General features: G+C 43.9%; 1 protein-coding gene across 4 annotated transcripts in view; it reads right to left on the reverse strand.

Moving 5' to 3' along the window:
* The window catches only part of TENM2 (teneurin transmembrane protein 2), a gene marked incomplete at its 5' end in the record, with an annotated part of 1,050,472 nt that overhangs the window by 222,624 nt on the left and 801,770 nt on the right, over window positions 1-26,078 (reverse strand). For all 4 annotated transcript variants that reach the window (XM_084884006.1, XM_084884004.1, XM_084884005.1 and 1 more), the window contains one exon: window positions 14,527-14,765. In XM_084884006.1, coding sequence (XP_084740132.1) covers window positions 14,527-14,765 — 239 coding nt within the window. The remainder of the gene's footprint in view (window positions 1-14,526; window positions 14,766-26,078) is intronic.

A 26,078-nucleotide genomic window follows, 5' to 3' on the forward strand; every position in this document is an offset into this window, starting at 1 on the left:
AGGGTCTACACACCACTTGGCCTATGCCATGAATGCAAATCAGATAAATCAGATAGCACTTGCCCAATATAAAGAATCCTTTCTAACTTTTAAAAAATATATATATTTTATTGATATTTTACAGAGAGGAAGAGAGAGAGACAGAGAGCTAGAAACATCGATGAGAGAGAATCATCGGCCAGCTGCCTCTTGCACATTCCCCTACAGGGGATGTGCCTGCAACCAAGGTACATGCCCTTGACCGGAATCGAACCCGGGACCCTTCAGTGTGCAGGCTGATGCTCTATCCACTGAGCCAAACCGGTTTCGGCAAAGATTCCTTTCTGTTTTTCTGCAGTTCACACCCAGTCAGTGTTCACATCTGGAGTCTCTACATTTCCACCGAGAGAGAATCCAGACCAGCCATTCCAAGAATCCTCTGCTGTATCCCGGTCCTAAGTGAGTTTTGAATGGAGAGACAAGCCAAAGACCAATTCAGCTCGCTCTGGGTGCCTTGTGAATGAGCAGCTTTTGTGTTTTGTTGTCTTGCTTGGCGATATATGAGACACACACACAGGCTTGGCGGGGGTGGGGGAAAGGTTGGGGAGGAGCGAGGCAGTAGCGTGTGAGGAAGAAAGAATTACAAAGGGTGTGGACAAGATCAGCAGGGGCGCTATGCAATTGTGGGAAGAGCTGGGGCTTTCTCCCTGCTTCTTCATGTTTTGACAGCATTCGTCCTGGGAGGGGTGCACAGCCTGTTCTAAATCCCTGAGTTAGACTCGCATGACGGACAAGTCCTTCCACAGAAAGGTATCATGGATATTTCAGTTGGGTCCATTCTCCAATTTCCTCTGACATTAGAACAAGCCATCAGTAGTATTTCACGATGCTACAGATAGAACAGGGGGTCAGCTGACCTTTTCAGAAGGCTTAATTCTGTCAGTTTTGAAGAGAGGAATAAAATACCATGCAATCAGCGTCCGCATCCTTACACGAGAAGTAGAAATATTTCCTCACAGATAGAAGCGAGAGCATGAGGCATTCGGCAGCACACTCACCCCAGTGACCTCCACCTAGAGAACCAAGGTCGGGGTGGGGGTAGTAGAGATGGGGCAACGAGGTAGATTGGTAGACGAGCAAATTTTTTTAGAAGCCTGAAATGCACTGTAATGTATACATTTTCCTTTTAAAAATTTAAACTTGACAGAGCAAGATAAACCTGGCGACTTGCCCTCTAGAATACTTACAGGTGGATTGACTGTCCAGAGGAGAGGAGGGGAAAACAGTGCAGACCAACTCTGGGAGAGATGAAACCTTTGGGAACAGGATCAGATGTGGGTTTCCTTAGAGTCAGACCAAATTTACCCATCAAAACATTTCATTAAAACGCACACATATTGCCCAGCCACGTGGCTCAGTGATTGAGTGTCTATCTAAGAACCTGGAGGTCACGGTTTAATTCCTGGATAGGGCACATGCCCAGGTAGGCTCCATCTCTAGTGTGGGGTGTGCAGGAGGCAGCAAATCAATGATTCTCTCTCATCACTGATGTTTTTATCTCTCTCTTCCTCTCCCTCCCTCTCTGAAATCAATAAAAAATATATTTAAAAAATGCACACATATTAAGAAAAGTTCCTGAGAAGAACATGCGGGACAGGGTCTATGGGAGTAGCGCTGTGTGGGAACCATTTACATGCCAAACAGAGGGACTGAAATCCTTCCCCTGTCTGCCCTGCCCCACTCCTCTGAACCCCCCCCCCCCCATATCTCCCCCATCAGCCAGGACTTGGGTAAGAAGACTTCCTATCATACTGACAATATCCTTGTTCTGTCTTAGACCAACACTTGCCTGATTAAGAATTAGGAAACATTCCAAAATGATGCAAGTTCATAAACCCATTGCATTTTATTGGGAGATAAAATTGTAGGGTAATCTTAACTACCCCACTGGACCTTTCTTTACAGCATGAAGCATGGCAAAATAAGGCGGAGAAGGGATCTGGTGTAAAATAATTCTCCTCCCTCATGTTAGTTTTTGATCAAGACAGAAAAGACTTCAGAAAATGCCCTTGCCTGGTTAAAAACACACACAAATGTACTCACTCCCTGGCTTCTAGGGTCATTCCAAAGACAACACATCTGAAGATAAAAAAGTGATTTCTGCCCTAGCCGGTTTGGTTCAGTGGATAGAACATTGGCCCACGGACTGAAGGGTCCTGGGTTCGATTCCAGTCAAGGGCATGCACTGGTTGCAAGTTTGATTCCTGGCCCCGGTCAAGATGCAGATGGGAGGCAACCAATTGATGTATTTCTCTTACATCCATGTATCTCTTTGTCTCTCCTCCTCCTTTCCACCCTCTCTAAAAATCAGTGGGGAAATACCCTCAGGTGAGGATGAACAACAAAACCTCCAACTTTCAGCACTCTCCTGGGAACCAACATGCACATCTATTCTTTCCAGCTCTTGCATCATTTTCAGTAGCAAAGATTGTAGCGGAATTGCACGAATATCAATTAGACACAACCGGAGAAAACCAACCTGGGAAGTGATTTTGTAGGAGGTATTTTAAGAGGCCCCCCCCCCCCCGCTCATACACTTTATTTGAAATATAGATTGATGTTCAACATTAGACACATTACTCTCATCTATTAGGCAAGAGCCTGCCGTGTCTATAAATTCAATTTCCTTTATCATGGTGGCTTTCTGGTTTATTTGGATAAATGTTGAGCTGTCCACTGTTATTTATCTAAGTAGCTCATGAGGGAACCAAAAGTTTAATGATGTCGGATGAGGTGGTGAAACAGCACCTCCAAGCAATTCTCAGGGATTGCTTTTCATCTCATTACCTCGGCTGGACTCACTGGTTCAGGAAATTGTGCGGAAGACTACACGTACTTTGCTATGATAGGGGTTGTTTTTTCACCATAGCTGTGTCTTTTATTTGTTCTGTGTTTCAACCTGCTGGAATTTATGGTATTTCATAGTTTGTGCTGCTAGTTAATGTTTCTAATTATTCTATTCAGTTTCTTATGCCCCTTTCTTACTTCTTGTCTTAATATTATTTCACTCTTACTATTTACTCTTCTTTCCTTGGCTCTTCACTCTTCACTGCTGTGGTCCCAAGAAGTACAAGCTAATTATAGGCTGGCTTCTTTTTCTTTTTAGAAGTTTTATAGATTTTTAAAAAAAGGTTTTAAATTGATTTTTAGAGAGAGAGAGAGAAAGGGAGAGGGAGAGAAACATTGGCTGCCTCCTGCAAGCTCCCTACCAAGGATTGAGCCTAAAACCCAGGCATGTGTTCTGACAGGGAATCCAACAGCAACCTTATGGTGAATGGGATGACACCCAATCAACTGAGCCACATCAAACAGGGCAGAAGCCTTGTAGTTTCTTGAGTAAATTCGGGAGGAGATAATGCCTTCATTTCACAAAAACAGATTGAATAAAAATAGACCCAAATATCCTCAATTTCTCATTGTGTAATGGTTAGACCATTCCACATCTGTAGGGGGAAAAATTAATGACTGACCTTTGATTCATACCGACGAGTTGATAAAAAGCTCTTAAATAAAAGGTTCTGTGTCTTGATGAGTCTGGGAAAAATGAAACTCAGAATTCTTCTATCACTGTTGTGTGAGCCTGATTAACATGGGTCACTTGTGCAAAACATAACTTATCCAGGCTCTCTAAGCTTTCCTATTAACTGTACTATTTTATGGGGTTGCTTATTAGACTCTAGGTCTAGGAAAAGCATTTCAAGGAAAAATGTCCCAGATTCCGAGACTAGTCAGCGGATTCCAGCATATCATGTGACTGACTAATCACTTGCCTAAATAAAATTTCTTGCCCAATGGAAAAACATAAACTTAATATAATGCACTGAATACATATTAAATTAATGTAAAATAATTAACACGGAAATTTAATATACAAAGTCACAAGAATTTTTTTTCATGGGGGAAAAAGTCTTTAACCCACAATTCTCTCTAGATTCAGGAAGTCTTCAAATCTCATTAAAAGAATGTTTAAACACATGTACTCTAACTTAGCTAACACCTCAGAAGTCGACGTTTGCAAAATCTGGGGCATAAGGTGGCCTTAAACCGGTTTCAAAAATATATCTGATTCAAAGGCTCACAGAACTCCCTTGAAAGATGTCATCTTGTTTATCATGGCCCAAAGAACAGGATGCATCTGACACACTGCCACTTATTTTCCCCTGTGGAATAGAAGCAAGTCTAATCTAAACTTCATTAATGTGCCTCTAAAACGCTCATGGTGTAATATAAGGAAGCAAACGGACAGAATTGCATCATGACTGCCATGGCTTTCTGTGACAAAGATCAGAATCCCTAAGGGAGTGCCCAACATGTTGGCACAAATCTTCCCACCAATGACCTGGTTCCACTGAAAACCCATCCCCAGGGACAGGCCTTCCCTGACAGCCCGCCATAAGAAAGTCGTGATGAAAGAAATGCAAAGACTGGAGCACAGCTGATCCTCCCTTCTGGCCTGTAGCATTGGTTTGTAGGGAATAAAAGCCTTTGAAGAGGATCCATATTGTGCATGGTATCCATTTCTTTCTCTTTGCAAGGATGGAAGACAGGCCCTGACTGGTTTGGCTGGGTAGATAGAGCGTCGGCCTGCTGACTGAAAGGACCCTGGTTCAATTTCGGTCAAGGGCATGTACCTTGGTTGCAGGCACATCCCCAGGAGGAGGTGTGCACGAGACAGCTGATCAATGTTTTTCTCTCATTGATGTTTCCAACTCCCTATCCCTCTCCCTTCTTCTCTGTAAAAAATCAATAAAATATATATTTTTTAAAAAGAATGGAAGACAATATTTTCTTCAGTGAAGCTCTTTTCTCATCAACATGTAGCTTAGTACAGTTATATTTTCTGAAGCTCTCCAATATTGACATGTTTATTTGAGGCTAGAAGTTGATAATATAAAAAATAAAATAAATGAAATATGCTCCTTTTTATGGTAATATTAAATATGTTAATACAGTTCACGGATCATCTGCTCTCCTAATGCAGAGGATCTTATTCCGAGACATCAATTTCATAAATGATTTATTCGATGAGAAAAGGGCTCAGGCAAAAGTTCTGGGTGTCTATTCTTTACAACCAAAATATGAATTTTCTATAACTGAGTTTTCAATAAAGGATACAGGAAACCTGGCTTATGGTGACCTTAAGAGAAATACAAATGCTATGGAAGTTCGTTTTTGGGTCAAGTTTCTGTTGTCTGAGGCCACAGAGCTAAGCAGGGCAATGCAGAGCACAAGCGATTCGTATTGCTTGTGTTCACAGACCTAATTCACCATATAATAGTTCCTTTCTCTACTTGGTGCCTTGGAACAATTGCTTTCATTTCTTAGCACATCCTCATTTACAGAGAAGCCGCCAACAGACTTTCAGATTTATGCCATTATTTGCTTCTTCACCTTGAACTCCAACTAAATCCTGCCACACTTTGGTAATGTGAGTGCCAAACGGTGGCCGCATGCCAGACACAAACACTTCCCAGTTTCACTCAGGAGCTCCCTCAATTTCAGGGAGGTGTAGATTCTTGCCAGAGGGCTTAGCTGTGCTGCTTACACCCCCCCCCCCCACCTCCCCCTCAATGTTCCTTTGCCTAAACACTTTCTAACTTGGAAATGCAGTTTGGAAAGAGGCAATTAGAATACCAGGGAAACAGAAACATCCTCTTTTCGTGGAGGAACAAGTGAAACCAGGGTGGGGGGGATTCTGGGTACTTCATAATGCCTTCCACAAATGGCCCAACTCAGCCTTAACCCTAAAAAGCACTGATTAATCCAACAAATATTTACTGATTGCTTATAAGGCACCAGGCACTGCTCTGGGGATGCAATGACCCTAAGAACCCAGGTCAGTATACTTCTCACTGGACCTGGCCTGGGAGTGTGGTAGCCAATTCGATAATAACAACAACTCCATTTAGTTGAGTTTCTATTGCATATGACAAATAATATAAATGAAGTTACTTTAAAATGGAGCAGGAGCTGCCACCCAAGGAGAACCGCCTAGTATGTCTTATGCCTCAAAGTGTCCAAATGTTAAAAGAGGACAAAACTGCTTCGTGCACACCTCCTCCTGGGGATGTGCCCGCAACCAAGGTACATGCCCTTGACCAGAATTGAATCTGGGACCTTTCAGTCTGCAGGCCGATGCTCTATCCACCGAGCCAAGGTGGTCAGAGCTTGTCTTCCATTCTTGCAAAGAGAAATGCAACACTGTGCCCCAAAGAACTGTCAGGCAGGATGGCAAGCAAGCAGATAATGATGATGACTAGCCTGATGACTACTGGGCTGAAATTAAACATGTCTCCCTTCTATTGACGTTGACTCCTAATGGGAACACCATTTGGGTTTCTGCCTGAATCAGTGCTCTCTGAGTAGCTTTTATTATTATTATTATTATTATTATTATTATTATTTTATTTTTAAAATCTCAAATGAAGGCTGCTATCTCTCACTTTGACCTTTTACTTTTAGGCTACCATGTCCTAGGTACTCCTGTAGCTCATTAATTCTAAGACTTGACTTTTTTTTTCTTCTTCACATTTTCACATCTCTGAAATCAAAATACACCTCTTAACTGGTGCTTTCTCACAACCAGCCAGGCAGCACACTGGTCTGCTGGCGTGACCGTGGACCCATCTATTCACATGGCTGTGCATCAATCCATGTGGCCTGTGACTACCTCTTTCCAAAAACATGAAATAACAATTCTAAGGGCTAAGAAATCATGTCACAGGTGGTCTGTGTCTACTACCTCTTTCAAAAAAAAAAAAAAAAAAAAAAAAAAAAAGAAAGAAAGAAAAAGATAAGAAAAAGCAAAAGAAATAAAAATTTGAAATGCTAAGAAGTCATGTCACATTTTGATTGAAACCTCTTCTCTCCTTGAGAATACATACAGTAATGATACTTCCCACATATGATGACATATTGAACTTGAAGAAAAGTTGTCTGTATATATCATTTTTCAATGAGTACTGGAAACATCTTTTCAAGGTAGGAATTATCCCCATTTTCTTTTTTGGAAAGGAAACTTAGGTGCAGGGAGATTAAATAGCAAGCCCATAGTCAAATGGCTTTTAAGTACACCTATCAGAATTTGAACCCAGTTTCTCTGACATCAAAGCCCATGTATGTGCTTCCCATTATGCCAAGCTGCTGCTTTTCTAATTAGCACGGAAAGGCAAGAACTTCTGCAATTTTGTTATAGGCAAAACACAGGATGAAATAATATCTGTTTACAGTATGTTTGAAGTTGTGCCCAGAATCCTAAATCCTGGAACAAGTACAAATAAACAAACACACGAACGACGCAGGATATGGGGATCTGTGGGCCTGGTGACTGCCCTAAGTAATCCAGTTAAACATAGGGTGGAGAGAGGGACAGTAATGTCACAGCTTCCTATTACAGCTCTTAGGCTGGTAGGCAGCTAGAGAAAGAATTATTACAGAGAAAGTCAAGGACTGAGGCCAGAATGGTGATCAAGAGATAGATGGACAGGCGGTGAATCCTCCACACCCTTCACCTAATGCCATGGTCTGCAAACTGTGGCTCACAAGCCACATGCGGCTTTTTGGCCCCTCGAGTGTGGCTCTTCCATAAAATACGACGGCCTGGGCAAGTCCATTTTGAAGAAGTGGCCTTAGAAAAAGTTTAAGTCTAAAAATTTGGGCTCTCAAAAGAAATTTCAACTGTTGTCCTGTTGATATTGGGCTCTGTTGACGAATGAGTTTGCCGACCACTGACCTAACACATACATTGAGGAGACACAAAGTCCTGGGTTGGCAGCTGATATCAGTACCCTGTTTCCTGGTCATTGCCCTTGAGAGACTTGGGGTTATAGCAACTACTTATTTCTTCCTCCCCAGTTTAGCATCAAGATGCTCTACAAAGTCAGGACCAAAAGCTGCTTCCTCATTGCATCCACCGAGTGTGGCCACGAAGGTGGACAGCTCGTGTTGGCCAACTACCTTGATTTCTGACAGGTGTCTTAGCGGGATAACAAAGGCATGCCACCTCAGTGGAGGAACTCATCTTTTCTGAATGTCAAACACAAGATACAAACGTTGCCATATGGCTGTTAGGCGACTGGGGAGCCCCTGCAACCCTCCCACCCAATGATTTACTTGACTTTCTATAAACTAACAAACCCTTTGTAATCAGGTGTACAGTTATGAAGTGGCAGTCCCACTGCCAAAGGCTCACCTGTGTGTGGGCACTGACAGGACATATTACCTGGTTAAGAGCACATTAGCAACCCAGTTGATGTGGCTCAGTGGTTGAGCATTAACCTATGAACCAGAAGGTTGTGGCTTGTTCCTAGTCAGGGCACGTGCCCAGGTTGTGGGCTGGATCTCCAGTGTGGGGTGTATAGGAAATCCTTACTAGAGGCCTGGTGCACAAAATTCGTGCATGGGGGGTTGGTGGATCCCTCAGCCCGACCTGCACCCTCTCCAATCTGGGAGCCCTCAGGGGAGACCTATCCAATCCGGGAGCCCTGATGGCTTAGGGCCATTCCCCATCGTTCTCTGTTCTCTGTGGGGCCTAGCTACTCCATGCCTGCTTTCCAGAGGCCATCTGCAGCAGGGGCAGAATGCTCATGCTGCCTGCTCTCAGCGGCCACCCCCTAGGACTGGGGGACTCTGTGGGGCTGAGGGAACTGGGCGCCACCATTTTGTGGCTAGGGGTGCTGCCATCTTTGTGGTGGTAGAGTGATGGTTAATTTGCATATTACCCTTCTATTAGCTAGGATATATATTTTAAAAGCACATTAGCATATCTAACAGATAAAAAGGTTGCCACTAACTGGTCCCCTGACTTGTGGGCAGTTCTTTTTTTGTTTGTGTGACTACCTGTGAGGTTTGACCACTTGGGCCTGGAGTTGGGTGGAAATGTTATTTGCTGGATTTAATCATTAGATTTTTGCCCCTTAGATACTAAGATGTAAGTACATGATTTGGAATTCACAAAGGGGGGAGGAGTTTAGCATCTCTCTGAACAAAGAGCAGGGAGTTTGAATGGGGACCAATTTTCCCCCCAGGCTGGGTCCTCACAAAGACTGCCAGGTAAGTGTGCTGTTCTCATCATTTTCTGTCATTTTCTTTGTTTTCCCCAAACCTGCTCTGTTCAGCGAGATGGGAATACACACAAAATAGCAGCTGAGAACACAGGATTCATCACTCTGAGTCTCAACATATCAATTTTCAAGTGTAGCAACTTTAAACACATTGCAAGCTTTTAGTTTCCATAGAAAATAATCCCTCATTGTTTTTGAAAAAAACACACACACCTGAAAGCACCCCAAATTACCGCACTTTTAACATCATGACATGTTGATGGCCTGCGTTCTTCCCAGATCAAAGAGAGAGTGTCAGAAGGCAGTGCTGAGCAGCTGACTTAAAACACAGTGTTTCACATTTGGCAGGAATTACCGTAGTGAAAAAAGACAAGGTGACTTTCTACTATATGTCCGTATTTTAGTTTGGCAGAGATCTGAAGAGCTGAAAACTAATTTTGGATGACATAAATGCGCTTATCATTCTCTCTGCCCCCTACTTCCCCCCTTTTCAACCAGATGGGGAGTTTTGTCAGTTACTCTGTGTATGTTTTTAACTCAGGGGGGGATGGGCTGAGGCCCCGGCGTCACGCTGAGCCATTGTGTTGACTCTCATCTTAGAATTTCTAGGATTATCGGGATTTAAACAGCAAAGCCAGATCGTATAGGCCTCTTTCTTCTTGCTGAGGAGAGGCTGTGCAAAAACTTGGGTTCCCTGTAAGGAAACGTTAACCGAGGGCCAGAAAGCAATGACATCATTCAATGACCCAGCACTGTTAACCTGTGGGAAACCCTCAGCGAGAAGGCTGCAGGCCCTGAGTGATTTTGAACAGGCAAAGGTTTTGCCCAGGAACCTGTGGTTTAACTGCAGATGGAGGACAATGAATACAGGGCAACATTGTAAGACAATTCCACTTTCTCCACGTTGGAGCACTGTGTCAAGCAGCCTGTTAAGATGGGCACCCTTATCCTATAGAAAAATTTCAACTAAAGGGAAACGTGGCTTTGTTCTTTGAGTTTGGGGAGTGGGTCAGAAAGGCAGGTGTAATTATTCATTGCAAAATGGGAATGCAATGTCAGAAAATGTCAATCACCTGCTCACCTACAAGCGGACATAGGGTTGGACTTAGCCAGTTTGAAAACATTCATCTTTCCACTTTGTAAAGGTGAAAACGCTCTGAAAAGGCAACCTTACGAGAAGAACAGTAATATAATCAGACCGGGGTTGGCACACTGAGGCCTGTAGGCCAAATCCTGCCTGCCACCTGTTTTTTTGTATGGTTTTAAGAGCCCCTGGGCTAAACAGGTATAGTTTTATTATACACTCAGACTGGTTGAAAATAAGAAAATCCAAAGGATAACAATTGGTTGACACATGAAAAATACATAACATTTAAATTTAAATGTTGGTAACTGAAGTCTCTTGGAGCACAACCATGCCCATTTGTTTATGTCTCTGTTTGCTTTTGCTTAACAACAACCAGTTGTGAGAGAGACTGCATGGCCTGCAAACCCGAGAATGCCTTCTCCCTCGCTCTTTACAGAGAAAGGCTCCTGGGCCCTGGGATCGGGGGTTAGGAGACTGAGGAGGAGGCATAGCTGCTGCCCACTGTGTTAGATGATTCAGGACCATTTAGGTTTGAGGCAGTATTTGGAGAACATGGCCAACTGTCAACTTTAGGAGACAGTAGTTAGGGCAAAGATGCTAAATCCAATATTAGGAAACCAAGGGTCTAGTCTTCACCCTGCAGCTAACTAGCCATATGACTTAGATGCTCTGGGCCTCAGCATCAACTTTGTCAAACGACTGTTGTGCGCCAATTGCAAAAAATATTATTGATTTCAGAGAGGAAGGAAGAGGGAGAAAGAGATAGAAACATCAGTGATGAAAGAGAATCATTGATGGGCTGCCTCCTGCACGCCTTCCAGTGGGGATTGAGCCTGCTGTCCATGCATGTACCCTGACCAGGAATTGAACTGTGACCTCCTGGTTCATAGGTCGATGTTCAACCACTGGGCCATGCTGGTGGCACCAATTTTATTTTCTGCTAGAGTGTGTGTTGGGGGCTGTGGGTATGGTTCAAATTTCATAATTGTATAAACATGTTTTAAATGGAAAAGGTTCTAACCTGTTCTTGTTATGTACACTGTAAGGATAAAAACACAGTGTAGTCAGCATAACACAGGTGAGGAGCTGTATGCTGCTCATACAACTCAGAAACTTTGGGGCCCAGAGGGATTTCCGGTGTTGCTGGCAATGAAAGTCCTTGAGCTGCCCAAGGATGGAGGACAGCTTCTTAAGAGGGAAGCTCCCTTGCATTCCAGCTTCTCCTAAACTGGTATTCCTTTGGAACCATGTGGGCCAGGGGACACATGAGGCCCCAAATGGTCTCCGAGTGGTACATGCAGCTCCTCAGAGTGATTTATTCCAGGGTATTCTGTTCACAGGGGGAATCAAATGGAGAGTTTAGCATAAAAGATTGCTGACCCCAGCTATGAGATCAGGAACTGGGGGACAAAGAAGGAGGGGTCCTTCCCTGAGTTGGTAAAGGGCCCACCTTTTCCCATTTCCAGGAGGGCTGACGCTATCCTGCATCAACACCACCCACATGCTGGATCTATAGGAGAACTTGTCACGGGCCTGAACGAGTCCAGATTACTCATTTCTGGAAAGTCTCCTCGGATGGGTTTGAACACACAAACAAAATCATTTGACCTATGGTCCCCGCTCCTGGCAGGCCTGTCCATAAACGCCCTTGGCAGGGGCTTCAACGCAGTACCTGTCATGTTCTAGTGGAACACAGAGTCCCACATGGCCCTTGTGCTGCCTCTCCCTCCTTCCCCGATGGCTTGTTTCTAGGTAGGCACCACCCCTCGCTGCTCCCGAAAGCACTTTTCTCTGTGTTTGTAATGCACTGTGTATGCCCCTGAAGCTCTGTAATTAATAATATACTGCTTTTCATCTTCAAAGTCACCCACATTAATTAATCCTCACCATACTTCAGAGTTTCTGTGCATAAATAACCACCCTGTTCCCATGTTTCATTTAGGGAACCAAGACACACAAGGACAGCAACTTTGTGAAGGCTGAGGAGAAAGGGATCTCTGGGGTCAAGATCAGAGCTCATGGTCTTGACCTCCCACCACGTTTGCAGACCTGCCATCACCCATGGAGAGTAGCCCCCATGGCTCCACGCTCTCCCCCATTGCTGCTGGGTAAATTGGCTCATTACATCACTCATTTTGAGTCATAAACTATTCTTCAATACTCAAGGGTCAGAGCACAATCTTACCTAAAGCATACATAATAGGAGATGATGGATTATAACCTAATAAACCATCCTCAGATGCTTAGGTCCAGCTTCCAGTAGCCTCAAGACTGAGAATAAATATGTTTCCTAATCCATCATTTACAAGTTACACACCCGATTAAAACATTAAACGCTCACTATACGATGTCCCATTTATGTGATCGCCCTACAGAAAGCTATTATATTTTAACTATCAAGCTCAATAAATCAGGCAGTAGCCATCTATCTTTCTCTTGCCAGTGGAAGAGGAGGTATGCCGAGGACAGTCCTCGCAGTGGCTGGCAGTGCCCACCAGCCAAGCAGAACATCAAGCCTGAGAAGTTAACTCATGGACCCACTCTGAAGTTTCTGACACAAAGCCAAATCGTGCAACAACCCAAAGACAACCAAAGGCAATTCAGTTCGCTTCCACTGAGTCCCCCTGAACTACTATCTGGGGAAGACCATAAAACTACCTCTAACAACACAAAAATGAAGTGATTGAGGGTGTAACAGATGCCCTTCCCTCTCCTTTAAGTCAACCCATTGCTCCATCCTTCAAGAGGTAAGTGAGAAGCAGATAGGACTTGAACCTCTGCCCATAGAGAGATGGGTTTAGAGCACAAAGGTGTTTGCAAAGCCCCAGGCATACACACTGCCTTTCCCTGGGATGCCAGTATTCTCACTTTTGGAGGGACTGCTGAGAGGTACACCCATTAAGGAATTCGAAACTTATGTTTCCATATTAAGATGAGCACAGGGATATGATGGGAGAGAGTGAAAACGTCACATCAGTTTTGGGCTAGTAATGGTCGGCCATGATCAGGGTCTAAAATCTCCGGGGGCACACAGTCACCCTCCCTTGCCATCAGGCAAGCTTGGGTAGAATGGTATTGGAACTCCAGCCCAGCCCTTCTCTGGCAGGCACCATACTGGTTGCCTGAGGATGGAGGAGGTGTGTGAGTTCCATTTCCCAGAGCAGTGGTTGGCAAATTCATTAGTCAACAGAGCCAAATATCAACAGTACAATGATTGAAATTTCTTTTGAGAGCAGAAAACTGAATTCTGAGCATGGGCCACGAAGTTTCAATTGCACTGTATATGTGGGCCTGCACGTGGTATTTTGTGGAAGAACCATGCTCAAGGGGATAAAGAGCTGTATGTGGCTCTCGAGCCGCAGTTTGCCAACCACTGCCCCAGAGAGAAGGGGCAAAGCCAGCATGTGCAGGGCTGTCTTTCCCATCTTCTGTGGCAGGGGTTTCTACATAAATGTTGGGAGCTGTTTGGGAATTGGCCTCCTTTTTCTGTTTTCTAGGTTTGTTTCGCAACATGGCACAAATTGGGGAGGCCTGATCACCACTGCCCCGAAACCAAGCCAGAACCACCACGTGTTTCAAATAAACTTTAACAAATGTCCCTGCGGCCTCTGCCCAGGCCAAGAGATCTGCCATTGGCAGGCTCAGTTGACAGAGCGGCAGCAGGGGCTCTCTGTTAGGGCCAGGAGCTACGAGTGGCTTTGTGTCCAGCTCAGGATGCTCGCATGCATGTGGCACCCGGCCCCTAAGCTCTTGGCACTCACTGCTTCCCATAGTTACACAGGCTGCACCCCAGGGATGCAAACCAACATCCTTGAATGGGAAAAAAAGATGCCCCAGCAACTTTGCCAATCTGCTACCCTAAGTCATATTCCGAGTTCCCAGAAGCACAGCTGGCATGGGAGGGGGACCTGATTCGGATTCAGTAGCATGTGGTGTTTATTCCCAGAGATGCTGATCACTATTCTTCTTCTCTTTCATTTTTGGCTGTAGTTAACCAATGCTCATGAATTTCAGAGCACACACCTGGGTTAAAATCCAGTGATGGAGGAGACTAGAAGGCTACTTTGGGAGTGAGGGATGGGTTTGCAGGAACAATTCTCAGCTGATCTCCAGGAAAAAATACAGCAAGGATGCTTAATTTCACATATGAGAAGTGTCGTTTAGAATCATGGAGAAACCCATCAGATTAAAAATTTCAGGAGGGGAAAATTCACTCCCGTCTGTCACTCACTTTTACCTCTTTCAATAGCCAACAAGCACATTGTACAGACAACAGAGGGCCTGGTTCCCTCCCCTGGTGTCCCCCTCCCCACAACAGTCAGCTGGCTCCCCACTCACCGATGAAATAGGCCAACAGAATGGCCAGGAGGAGGGCGGCAGCGATGGCGGACAGGGCGGCACATTTCCAGCTGCAGTACTTGGAGGGCTTCTTCAGCTTGAAGGCTTTCCTGGAGAAGGTATTTCGGGGCAGCAGGCGGGGTGGCGGAGTATAAACGGTTCCTGAGGTCAAAGGGTACCCCGGAGAAGAGCTGCTGAACAGGGGTGTGCTTCCAGAGGAGGTCTTAAAGAGAAAGTGCCTGCCAGGAGAAGGAAGAGAGTCAGGATCTGCACAGTGACCTGAGAGAGGCAGCTACTGCTCTCTTGCACTTTGCTTTATAGATGCTAGGACAGTCCTGGCTAGAGATCCTGCCTGCCCATCAGGGATAAAGGCACAAAATGCTACCCTTGGTTGTGACACACATGAATTCTGCAAACTCACATCATTACAGATTCTCCCATATGCATCTAGATTTAACCTTCCACAAAGATGCTGCAACATAGTCAAAGCAAATACGAAAACTGAGTTACTGAGAGAGATTACAAATGGTGGCAGAGTAAGTGGATGCTACATAGACATGCTCCCAGGGCCAAACTAGAATTATAACTAAAATATTTAAAGAAAATTCTGAATAATCAATGGAAGACTAGCTGGAGAGAACCGTGATAACCGAGGATAGAAAGTGGAAACCATATACTGGAAGGAAGGGTGAAGGTATGAAAGAGCTGAATGGGCATCTATAGACAGCAGTGGAAGTTATGGAGAGATATTTCAGCTGTTGGGGGTTACCTATGAGAGCTTTGAGGTCTAATCCCAAGCTGGGCCCCAGCAGAGAGCACCAGAATTGAGAAAGTTGCCCATATAACATCTGACTAGAAACTCAGGCATACTCTTAAAGGGCCAACACACAAAATTCCATATGCAGCCACTTGTGCTCCAGCAGAGGGAGGGCAGAGTAGATTGGAGCTGTGTGAGCAAAAGCCATGGTTGGGACTTCTGAGGTTAGAGCTCAGAATATAGACATCCTGGTTTCCTGTGCTGTCATTCCCTCACACTTGGGAGTTCATCTTGCTAACACAGACTTTTGCTATCCAGGCAGTTTTGCCTGAGAGGCGGGGGAGGAGACAGTTGACCCATCCTATTGGAAAATACCTTGCCTCATAGAGTGGAATGCTGAAGCCTATTAAGAAGTTGAAAATAACAATTAGCCTCCAGGCAGAAGCAATTGCCTACTCAAGATAGATTCTAATCAGTCTGCAGGCAGAGGCAGTCTTTGGAGGCTTTAAGTCTTTGCTTGATCTAATTAGTCAGAAACAGCATTTGACACTGTATTGCACTAGAGATTGAGAGGTATAGCAGATCTACCTAATACACAGTCACAAAGTCAAACAGGCAGCCAAAATAAGGAGACAAAAAAGCAATCCCCAAATGAAAGAACAAGAGAATTCTACAGAAGAAGAGATAAATGAAATGGAGATAAATTTATCTGATATAGAGTTGAGAATAAGGATGGTAAAGATGCTCAACAGCACGAGAAAAAGTAAAGTAACTATGAAAATGGAAATAAAGAATGACATAGCACAAATAAAGAACACATAGGAAAGGATACACATCAGATTAGGGGGAGCTGAGGATAAAATTAGTGAATTAGAAGACAGGGTAGAAAAATATTCAGAGAACCACAAAGAAAAAACTCGGTGGAGGAAAAAGTCATACAAGTTCAGGAGGCACAGAGAATCCAAGCAAGAAGAACTTCATCAGGCCTATGCCCAGGCAATCATAATTAAAATGTCAAAAATTAAAGACAAAGGGAGAATTTTCAAAGCAACAAGAGAAAAGCAAACTATAACCTATAAAGGAGCTCTAATTGAGCTACTACACCACACTGCCCCTGCCCACTGGGGCTAGCAAGCTTTCCCAGTGGGATTCTGAGGCAACATCCCTGTCATTACACACATTTGTATCTTTGCTGCTTCCAGACAAAACCTTGAAAGTATTTAAATCTTTGTTGAAGATAAAACAGGCCTGATATGACTAACAATTATGTCAGAAAATGAGCATCTCATTAGTGGATTATTTAACATAGCTTACATTAAAATAAACAACTAACTCATATTTAAACGTTATTTTTACTGTAAGTGTTTTTGATGACCCAAAGGAAGCTGAGAGGTTTGGGTTGGGCGGGGGGGGGGGGGGGGGGGGCAATTTTAAGGCTCATGGGGTCATGGTCCTTTTATACATAAGGCCCCGTATTCCTTGTCTAGTAGCTCCAGGTTACAGAAGGTTATTTAGCAGAGGAGGCAGTAGGTACAGTGTGCAAAGGCAGAATTTTGGAGCAAGATACATCTGAATTAGAGTACCGGACAAGGAAAATGGGGAGGAGCCTTCAACCGAGGTACATGCCCTTGACCAGAATCAAACCCGGGACCTTTTGGTCTGCAGGCCGATGCTTTATGCACTGAGCCAAACTGGCTAGGGCATAATCTTAATAATTAATGTATTATCCAAGTCAAACTTTGAAATTCTTGACACTTGATACTCCAGCTATCACTCTTGGGATGTCCAGAGCTTAAACCCCAGTGCTCAACATCAGCCATATTTGTTGACAGAATCAGTAAATTAGAAACAGGAATACTTCAGCAACATGCGAGAAATCACAAGACGAAGATTAGGACATTTAAATTGGTGTCACTTGTTATTTTTAATGCAGCTATTTATAGGAGCAGAAGGAAATAGCCATTATGCCTATGGTAGAGGATTGCTTCATGAGATCCTAAAATTGGCCCCTTGCAATCCAGTCTATTGATATTTTCCATACCTGTTTCTGCCACAGCACAGTTACACCCTGGTGTTACAAATCATTAGAAGTTTAAATTCAGCAAACATACAAACAAACAAACAAAGGTTCTAACAAGACGATCTTCAGATTGTGTCCCCTAAATACTGCTTTAGGGTGACTTGAATGCTCTGTTAGGAAAATACAAATTCCTGGCTCCGACCAGACCCACCCTGGGGGTCAGGGAGTGCTCCCTAGATGATTCGAATGTATGTTCAAGTTTAAGAAACTACCCTAACCATTTTTTGCAGCTTTTACACATATCTAACTTACAGACAACACACTAGATGGTGCGTGGATATATTTTTTTAAATGCAAGTTTTGAGCGCTGATGTTTTTAGGGCTGAAGTGTCATGAAGTCGCCAACTTCCTTTCAAAGGATTCAGCAGAAAGATCTTTATCTCTTTCTTTTTTTTTTTTAAAATATATTTTATTGATTTTTTACAGAGAGGGAGAGGGAGAGAGAGTTAGAAACGTCGATGAGAGAGAAACATCGACCAGCTGCCTCCTGCATAACCCCTACCGGGGATGTGCCCGCAACCAATGTACATGCCCCTGACCGGAATCGAACCTGAGACCTTTCAGTCCGCAGACCGATGCTCTACCACTGAGCCAAACCGGTTTCGGCAATCTTTATCTCTTTCTATGCACAGACAGATGAGGCAAATGGGGCAAAAATGATAGCAATTGTTGAAACGAGGTGGCGATTCTTTGGTCGTGCTAGTCTTCCAACTTTTCTGGGTGTTGGAAAATTTCCATAATTCCAGGTTGAAAAAATGGCAAGTTCTGACTTGCCTTCACATGCTGTAGGAAAAACAATAAATAAAATGAAGCCAGGCCCACAGGTAACGGTCTGGCCAGATGGCCACTGGAAGGACCAAGAAGGCTGGGAGGATTTGGGATTGTTCGGCTCAGAAATGAAGTATCATTCGTGATGCCCCAATGGAACTTCTCCTCAGCGGTTGGTCGTGGAAAGAGCTCAGCGCGGGACTCCAGGCATCAGCAAAAATGTGTAGCTTCCAAATGCACTTGACATTTTTCAAGCACAACTCAATTGCTCTCAGAATTGGCCACTTATGTCTCTGGAAGGAAAGGCAAATGAGGGGCCCCCAAAGTGCTGTCCTTGGAGTTTGCTAACACTCAGAGGGATGGAGAGAACCAGCCCTGAATGGCTTAGGAAAAACACCAGAAGAGCTGGCACAATCGTTCCCCAGCCATGAGGGCTAGCGGGCTTCAGGCCTAGCACACAGCATCCCTCCGGGCCCAGGGCAGGCACACTGCAAGGCCGTGAGATTGAGTAGTCAGACTAAGGAAGGACGGCCTTCCAGGTCCCCAGCTCGGTGCCCGGATCCCAGGGATTGCTTAAGAATACAGCCATCATCTCTCCCTCTGAAGTTGCCAATCTTATGGAGAAATGTCCTTCCTTTTCTCAGGTGCAAACAAAAGCATTTAATAAGAACCGAGAGAGCTGGCAGCCTATCTCTTGGGCATTTTCTGAGACAGCAAAAATGGGTAGTCGAGGCAGACTCTTGGCAAAGCAGGCTTTGGCTCTAGCTTGGCCTTGAAAATGAAGACATGCGCGTTCTCTGATGAAACAACCATGGGAGATTCTCCAAAAAGCCCAACAAACAAGAAACTCATGCACAGCATCCATGCAAGGGAGGCCCCATCAATTCAAGATGATGTGGGTTTTATTTGATCCTTGGGAGACAGAAGGAGCTTGGCTACCCTTGAGGGGAAGCTTTGAGAAGAGGTGGCTGGTAAGATGACTTAAGGCCCCAATAAGAGACTCCCATCCCTCTTTTCAGCGTCAATCACAAGGAAACACACATGTTAACCACATGCAGCCAATCCCTCACTGCCCAGTGCCATTTCCCAGTGGCAACTATGGGGTCTTAGGAGGCTGGCTGCAGACCGGCTCCAGGCTTGGCTTCACTCCCAAAGGGAAGTTCTAACAAACCTTCGGAACAGAGACCTGCTACGTAACCAATGGCATTGCCTCAGCCCCGATAGTCAAGTTTCTGTTTTGTCTCCCTTCCTCTCTCTCAACCTGCACCCCACTACCTCCCCCCAGCCCAGCACTCAGCTAAGCAGAGACGCCCATGACTGACAGTGCAGGTGAGCTCTCTTTGGCCCCTGAAGTCAGTTTCCGCCAACATCCTCCCTGAAACCCGAACAGAAGTCCTGAATGGTTTCCATGTAGCACCATGTATAAAAAAGCAGCTCCAGTATCAGGAAAACGGTGTTCACTGTTGCTCTCCCAAGAAAACTGACCTCCCAGTAAATGAACTCCCAGGTATGTGGAGCAGTGGATGAAAATATTGATACACAGTCCATTAAGCCCTAGAAGAGTTTTTGAAAAAAATCCTCACCCAAGAATATATTTCTATTGATGTTTTAGAGAAAGAGGAAGGGCGAGAGAGAAAGGGAGTGAGAAAAGCATCAATTGGTTGTCTCCCACATGTGACTGGAAATGGCACCAGCAATCGTTTGGTGCATGGTATGACACTCCTAACAACTGACCACCCAGCCAGGAACCTGAACAATTTTTAAAATAGGTTTTTATTGATTTTTAAAGAGAGGAAGGGAAAGGGAGAGAGAGTTAGAAACATCAACGATAAGAGATAAACACTGACCGGCTGCCTCCTGCATGCCCCTCACTGGGGAGCAAGCTTGTAACCTGGGTATGTGCCCTGGCTGGGAATCCAACCAGTGACCTCTTGCAAGGTTTGACACTCAACCACTGAGCCACAACCAGCTGGGCCCTAAAAGATGTTAAATCATAAATGCATTGCTGACATTTGATAAAACAAACAAGCCATCCAGAGAAGGGATAGAGGCAGGAATGCGGCAGGAGCGGGGGCATGGGACCGGCGAGGGAGACCAGGTGTGCAGGCGAGAACGCGAGATTTCATCACATTTTACTGGTGCCGGCCGTGTTCTTTGAAGCATCAGGTTTATTGTCTCTAAAGGAGTAAGTTTACTACAGAGGCAGCCTATAAAGGGTACTGTGGCATGTCAAGTTACCATAATTAGGTTTTCAGGAGTCATAATAAAACATTTAGCTGGAAAGAGGTTAAATAACCAGCTCACTATCTGGAATCGTTATTATACTCTCCCGTACGAGAAAAAATGGTGCTGAAAGAAGGGAAACTCAACGGGTGGGACCCTGGGAGAGGGAGGGAGGAAGGGAGAGAAAGAGGGAGGAAAGAGAGAGAGAGAATGAGAGAGAGAGAGAGAGAGAGAGAGAGAGAGAGAGAGAGAGAGAGAGAGAGAGAGAGAGAGAAAAGCTTGCAGGATGAGATGGAAAAAGCACAAGAGACGATGAGAAAGCTGACCTTGGACTCTGTACTGCTCAGAAGCTTCTTGACTAGCAAAACTAAGTAATCTTTAAAGGGTTCTGCCCTTATTTTCCTTTTTGCAAATATAAAATGTACACATTATTTAAAAACAACAACACCCACGTACATAAATTAAAAAAATATCAACAGACAGCAAAAGGCTCCTATACTCTTGAGGGACTGGTAAACATTTGATAGAGTCAGACTTTCCCCCACCTATAAACATCCCTGCATTCTTTTTCTTATTACTTATTTGTATGAAATCAATAGGATTTCACCAAAGACGCGGTACTCAGCCTACAGATTTCTGGACTTAGACGACCAGGATTTGGTTCCTATACTCATCACTGTGTGACACTGGGCAAGTGGCTTAACCTCTCTGGGTCCTAGTGGCCTCACCTGTATCGTGAGAGGATACTAGTACCTATTTCCTGGGCTTGTTGGGGGCAGTGGTGAGTTTATTTACATGACATGCTTCACATGCATCTCAACGTCCAGGGAACGGCCAGTGAGTGTAGCTATTAATCTGCTGAAGGGCAGGAACCATGTATATCCCACTCTTTATTAGATCCCCTTGACCTTGCACACTTCAGCTCCTTGTGGGATGAATGAGTTGTTCTAATTAGCCCAGCGACTAGAGCATCGTGGCCCCCCTCCCCTCCCCTCAAACATCGTTTATTAGGAAGGGGAGGCATGGAGGCTATCACTAATGTGCTTGCTCTCTTCTCCCAGTTGGGAATTTCTGCTTGAGTTGAGAAATGAACTGTTGCTTTTAAAATTAAACTTTAAAAATGTTTTTTTTTTTTTAAAAATTGCCACTTCCCAAGTTTGAAAAAGCCAATAACCCAATTAGTATAATTAAAAGCCCATTTCACATCATGATTCCCCAAGCTTCCTCAAACTAATTTTGATTGAGGGGAAAATAGGCTTCAAGGTTTCTGATCCCTGAACCTTTCCGATCACGGGGGACACTGCCGCATTTGCATATGCCCAGAACAACAGGAAAAGCCTCTGTGCTGCCCTCTTCAAAATGTGCAGGCAGACCCAAAATGCCCACAGCTGGAATAATTAGCCACTCAATTTATTGCCTTCCGTTTTTTCTAAATAGAAGCTTCAGCTCTTGATATTTAAATAGTGTCACACTGTGATGTGACATAGCATTTTTCATGGTAAAACTTATTCTCCCTCCACTCACCCCCCAAGAAATGATATACCGCTGAGTGCAACAGGCAAAGACGGTAAGGCCACTAAAGAAAGCTGGTGTGAGCAAATCCATTTCACTCTTTGGGATAAAATGAGGAGTTTTTTTTTTTACCCTCTGGTGTTGTTAACTTGTTGACTTTTTTCAAGCTAATTGGTTAGACTGCACATGTGTCAAACACAAGGCCCGCGGGCCAAATCCAGCCCGCCAGGCCTTGCAATGTGGCCCGCACCGCGCTGTCATCACTGCACTCCGCTGTCAGTTTATGACATTGTCAGTTTATGACTGTTCAGTAAACCATTCGGCCCGCAATTTAGGCTGGATTTTAGATTTTGGCCCCTTCTCTGATTGAGTTCGACACCCCTAGGTTAGAGTCTTGATGTAATAAAGGAAAAAAAAAAAAAAAAAAAAAAGAAAGAAACCGCAAAGACTTCGGACTTTGACTTCACACTTGACCTTGACTTCACCGTACACTATAATGTGGGATTGTAGAGACAGACATCTCAAATAGACTTGCATAGGTGTTCACTAGCAGCCAGAGCGAGATGAAGAAGGAATGCACGCCATCAGATACAATCAACGAGCCGATGATTTCTCCCCTCGCGTTTACTGCCTGTATCATTCTGAGAGTCAAAGAGCTGTTGAGCTGAAGGGACCTTAGGGTCTGTCCCTTTATCATACTCTGCTTCATGCCATTATATCTGTCCTGTGTGTTTGCCTTGTCTCCGCAAATTACAGACTTCTCAAAGGCAGGTCCTAGATCTTCTGCTTCCTAGTATTTTTCTCTGTTCTTAGTAGGTGTTCACAAATGTCTGCTGAAGGAACCCACACAGGATGGTACAGACAGCACTGTGGAGGGTGGGGGCATGGATGGAGAGATTGAGCAAAGAAGAAAAAAAAATGGAGAGAACTGATGGACATGGACATGGGGAGGAGGTGGGAGTGGAGGGCATAGAGGGGATAAATGGTGATGGAAAAAAAAAAGATAAATTAGAATAATGATAATAAAAAAGAGCCCAGCTGGTGTGGCTCAGTGTTTGAGCATCAGCCTATGAACCAGGAGGTCACTGTTCAATTGCTGGTCAGGGCACATGCCTAGATTGTGGGCTCGATTTTCAGTGTGGGGAGTGCCGGAGGCAGCCAATCACTGATTCTCATCATTGATGTTTCTCTCTCTCTGCCTCTTTCTTCCTCTCTGAAAACCATAAAAATATGGCTTTTTTTTTTTTTTTTTTGTATTTTGTTTTTAAAGAAAGAAAACAGGCAGGCTTTGGAGAGAGGCACATCTGGATTCAAATCTCAACTCCACCGGAATTGTGCGATGCTGGGAAAGATAATTTCCCTGAGCCTCGGATGCCTTCTCTAAAAAATGGGAAATAGCAATATCTACATCACAGAACTGTTGGAAGGGCTGAAAGAAATCTTGGAAATAGTCTGTGAGCACAGAAGCTGGCCCACAGGAGGTGTTTAATACATATCTGTAGCATGTTCCTCCCCATGTGCTTGGAAAGAACACAACATTTAAAATATGAAGTTATGAGCCAACCACTAGTTACAGAGAGTGTGGGTACAGTGATGACTACATTTTTATCTTCACCTGGAAATTATGACTGAAAAAACATACCAAATAAATAAAACTCAAGTCCAGGCAAACCAACAAATACATCAAATAATTACAAATTGCAGGAAGTGTCATGAAGGAAACCAGGAACTAGGACAGCGAAACTAGGAGACCTACCTTAGTGTGGTCACTCCTCTCTGAGGAGATGATAAAAGAAATGGGGTGGTCTGAGGATAAGAAGAAACTAATCATGCAAGGAGTCCTGAAAAGAACATGGTAGGCAATGAAAACAGCATGTGCCAAGTCTCTGAGGTAGAGGGGATTTCATTCTTTTTTTTTTTTTTTTTTTTTCAGACTAATATATAATTTTTATTTATTTATTTATTTATTTATTTATTTATTTTTTACATATTTTCTTGATTTTTTTTTTATTGCCCCCCTCCCTCCCTCCCACACATCCCCTCCCTCCCCATAGTTTTATGTCCATTGGGAGGAGGTGAAAGAACAGTATTGCTGGAGCACAGTGATGCAGGGAGTGAGTGGTAGGAAGAAGAGGTAGGCATGATGGGTAGTAACTACATTACACACACATCTGAGGGCATGGAATCTGGATTTTAGTCCACATGCAAGGGTTTTAAACTATGCCTTCTCCCTGCACAAAGGAAGCAGATTTAGAGGCATTCAATCTTCAAAATGATTATGGCATAACAGACTCAAGGAGAATTCAGTCCATTTCTCTGAAAAGGCCTGGCTGTCTTCTTTGCCCTCTGCCTTGAGGGTTTTGGTTTTTACCCAGAATATTCTAGCCACTCCTCAATATAGCACCTATTAGTCTATTTTCGTTTCAATATCATTAGACATTTCAAGTTTACCATGACCAAATACAACTCTTGATTTTTCACTCTATACTATCCTTCTCTACCAGACTTCACTCATGTTGGTGAAAGAAGTCATCCTGCCCTGGCTAGTGTGGCTCAGTTGGTTGGGCATCATCCCATGTTCCACAAGGTTGCCCATTCGATTTCCAGTGAGGCCACATGCCCAGGTTGTGGGCTCGATCCATGGTGGGGGATATACAAGGAGGCAGTTGATTGATGGTTTCCTCTCACATCGATGCTTCTCTCACTCTCTCTTCCTCTCCCTTCCTTTCTCTGTCTCTAAAGAATAAGAACAACAAAACATGGCTCCTCCTCCTCAGGTCTTTCAAGTCTCCCCTTCAAGCTCACTTTCTCAGAAAGGCGTCCTTGTTTAGCCCTTCCAACCCCATCATGTTACCTGCCTTGCTGTCGGCACAGGTGGGGTGTGGTGCTGAGATTAAGACCCTGCCCTCTCATTCATTCAACACGAACCCCGTGGAGTAGCTGGCTCACTTGTTTCCTTGTTTTTGTTGGCCTAGATTGAGTCCTCCTCACTGCTGTATCCCTGTCCCTGAAAGAGTGCATGCTTGGTATTCTATCAATTTCTAGGAGATGAATAAAACATGACCAATGTAGATCTTGAAAAGTTCATTTTATACTGTCTTTAGGAACCGATAAATTGAATGCCTTCTGTCAGCTCTCAGATGCAGCACTTCTCTTTATTTATCTTGTAGTGTCTTCTTCAAGGATGCCCTGGCACTAAATTTTCAAGATTTGGGTAAATAAAGACCATGTTCTCATGATACCTACACATAGCTATTTCAAATCCTTTGAGAAATCTTCATCTTTCTAGCCTGAGACTTTTCAAATGATTCCTAAGAGACTCCTCACTTTCTTGACCTTGTAAGGGGGAATTCTCCACAACTTTTCTGTCCTTTAAAAAAAAATTGACTTTATTGGGGTGATATTGGTTCATAAAACCATACAGGTTTCAAGTGTACAGCTCAACAAAACATCATCTGCACACTACACCCTGCACCCATTTTGTTTGTTAAGTCACTTTGTTCATTAGATTCCACATATAAGTGAGATCCTATGGTATTTGTTTTTCTGAGTGGCTTATTTCACTTAGCATAATATTCTTCAGGTCCATTCATATTGTCACAAAGGGTAAGATTTCCTTGTTTTTTTTACATCTGAGTAGTATTTCATTGTATAAATGTACCACAGCTTTCTTATTTTTATTTTTAAGTGCACTTATTTGCTGATGGGCATTTGGGCATTTCCAGATCTTAGCTAATGTAGGTAATGCTGTAATGAACATAGGGGTGCATATATTCTTTCAAATTAGTGTTTCAGGTTTCTTCACATATATTCCCAGAAGTAGAATCGCTGTCATTCTTGAGGTAGATTAGCTATAACCACATTGATTATTTCCACTGAGCACACACAATGACTTTGGAAAAGAGTCGGATAATTTTGATTAATTTCTAAGATGCTATGTCTTTGCGGTCCTCCCTTCCCCTCTTTACAGAGCAGCCCCACAGACTGTATATGTTCAAAAGTTAGGTGACACTAATTTGGGGCCACTTCCTGGTTGATAACCAGGAGCTCAGAGATAATCTTCAGGTAGGTCTGGAAGAATTTTGGGTAAATGTACTCGCTCCTTATCAGTCCATTGTTTGTCCACCTTCAGAGCAGTTTATCTTCACGGGCCAGTACCTTTGCAAAAACGAGGATTTCATGGTGCATTTTCTCTTCCAAGTCACTTATAAA

Source organism: Pipistrellus hanaki (assembly GCF_964339955.1).
Source record: "Pipistrellus hanaki genome assembly, chromosome: 5".
In the NCBI taxonomy this organism is placed as follows: Eukaryota; Metazoa; Chordata; class Mammalia; order Chiroptera; family Vespertilionidae; genus Pipistrellus; species Pipistrellus hanaki.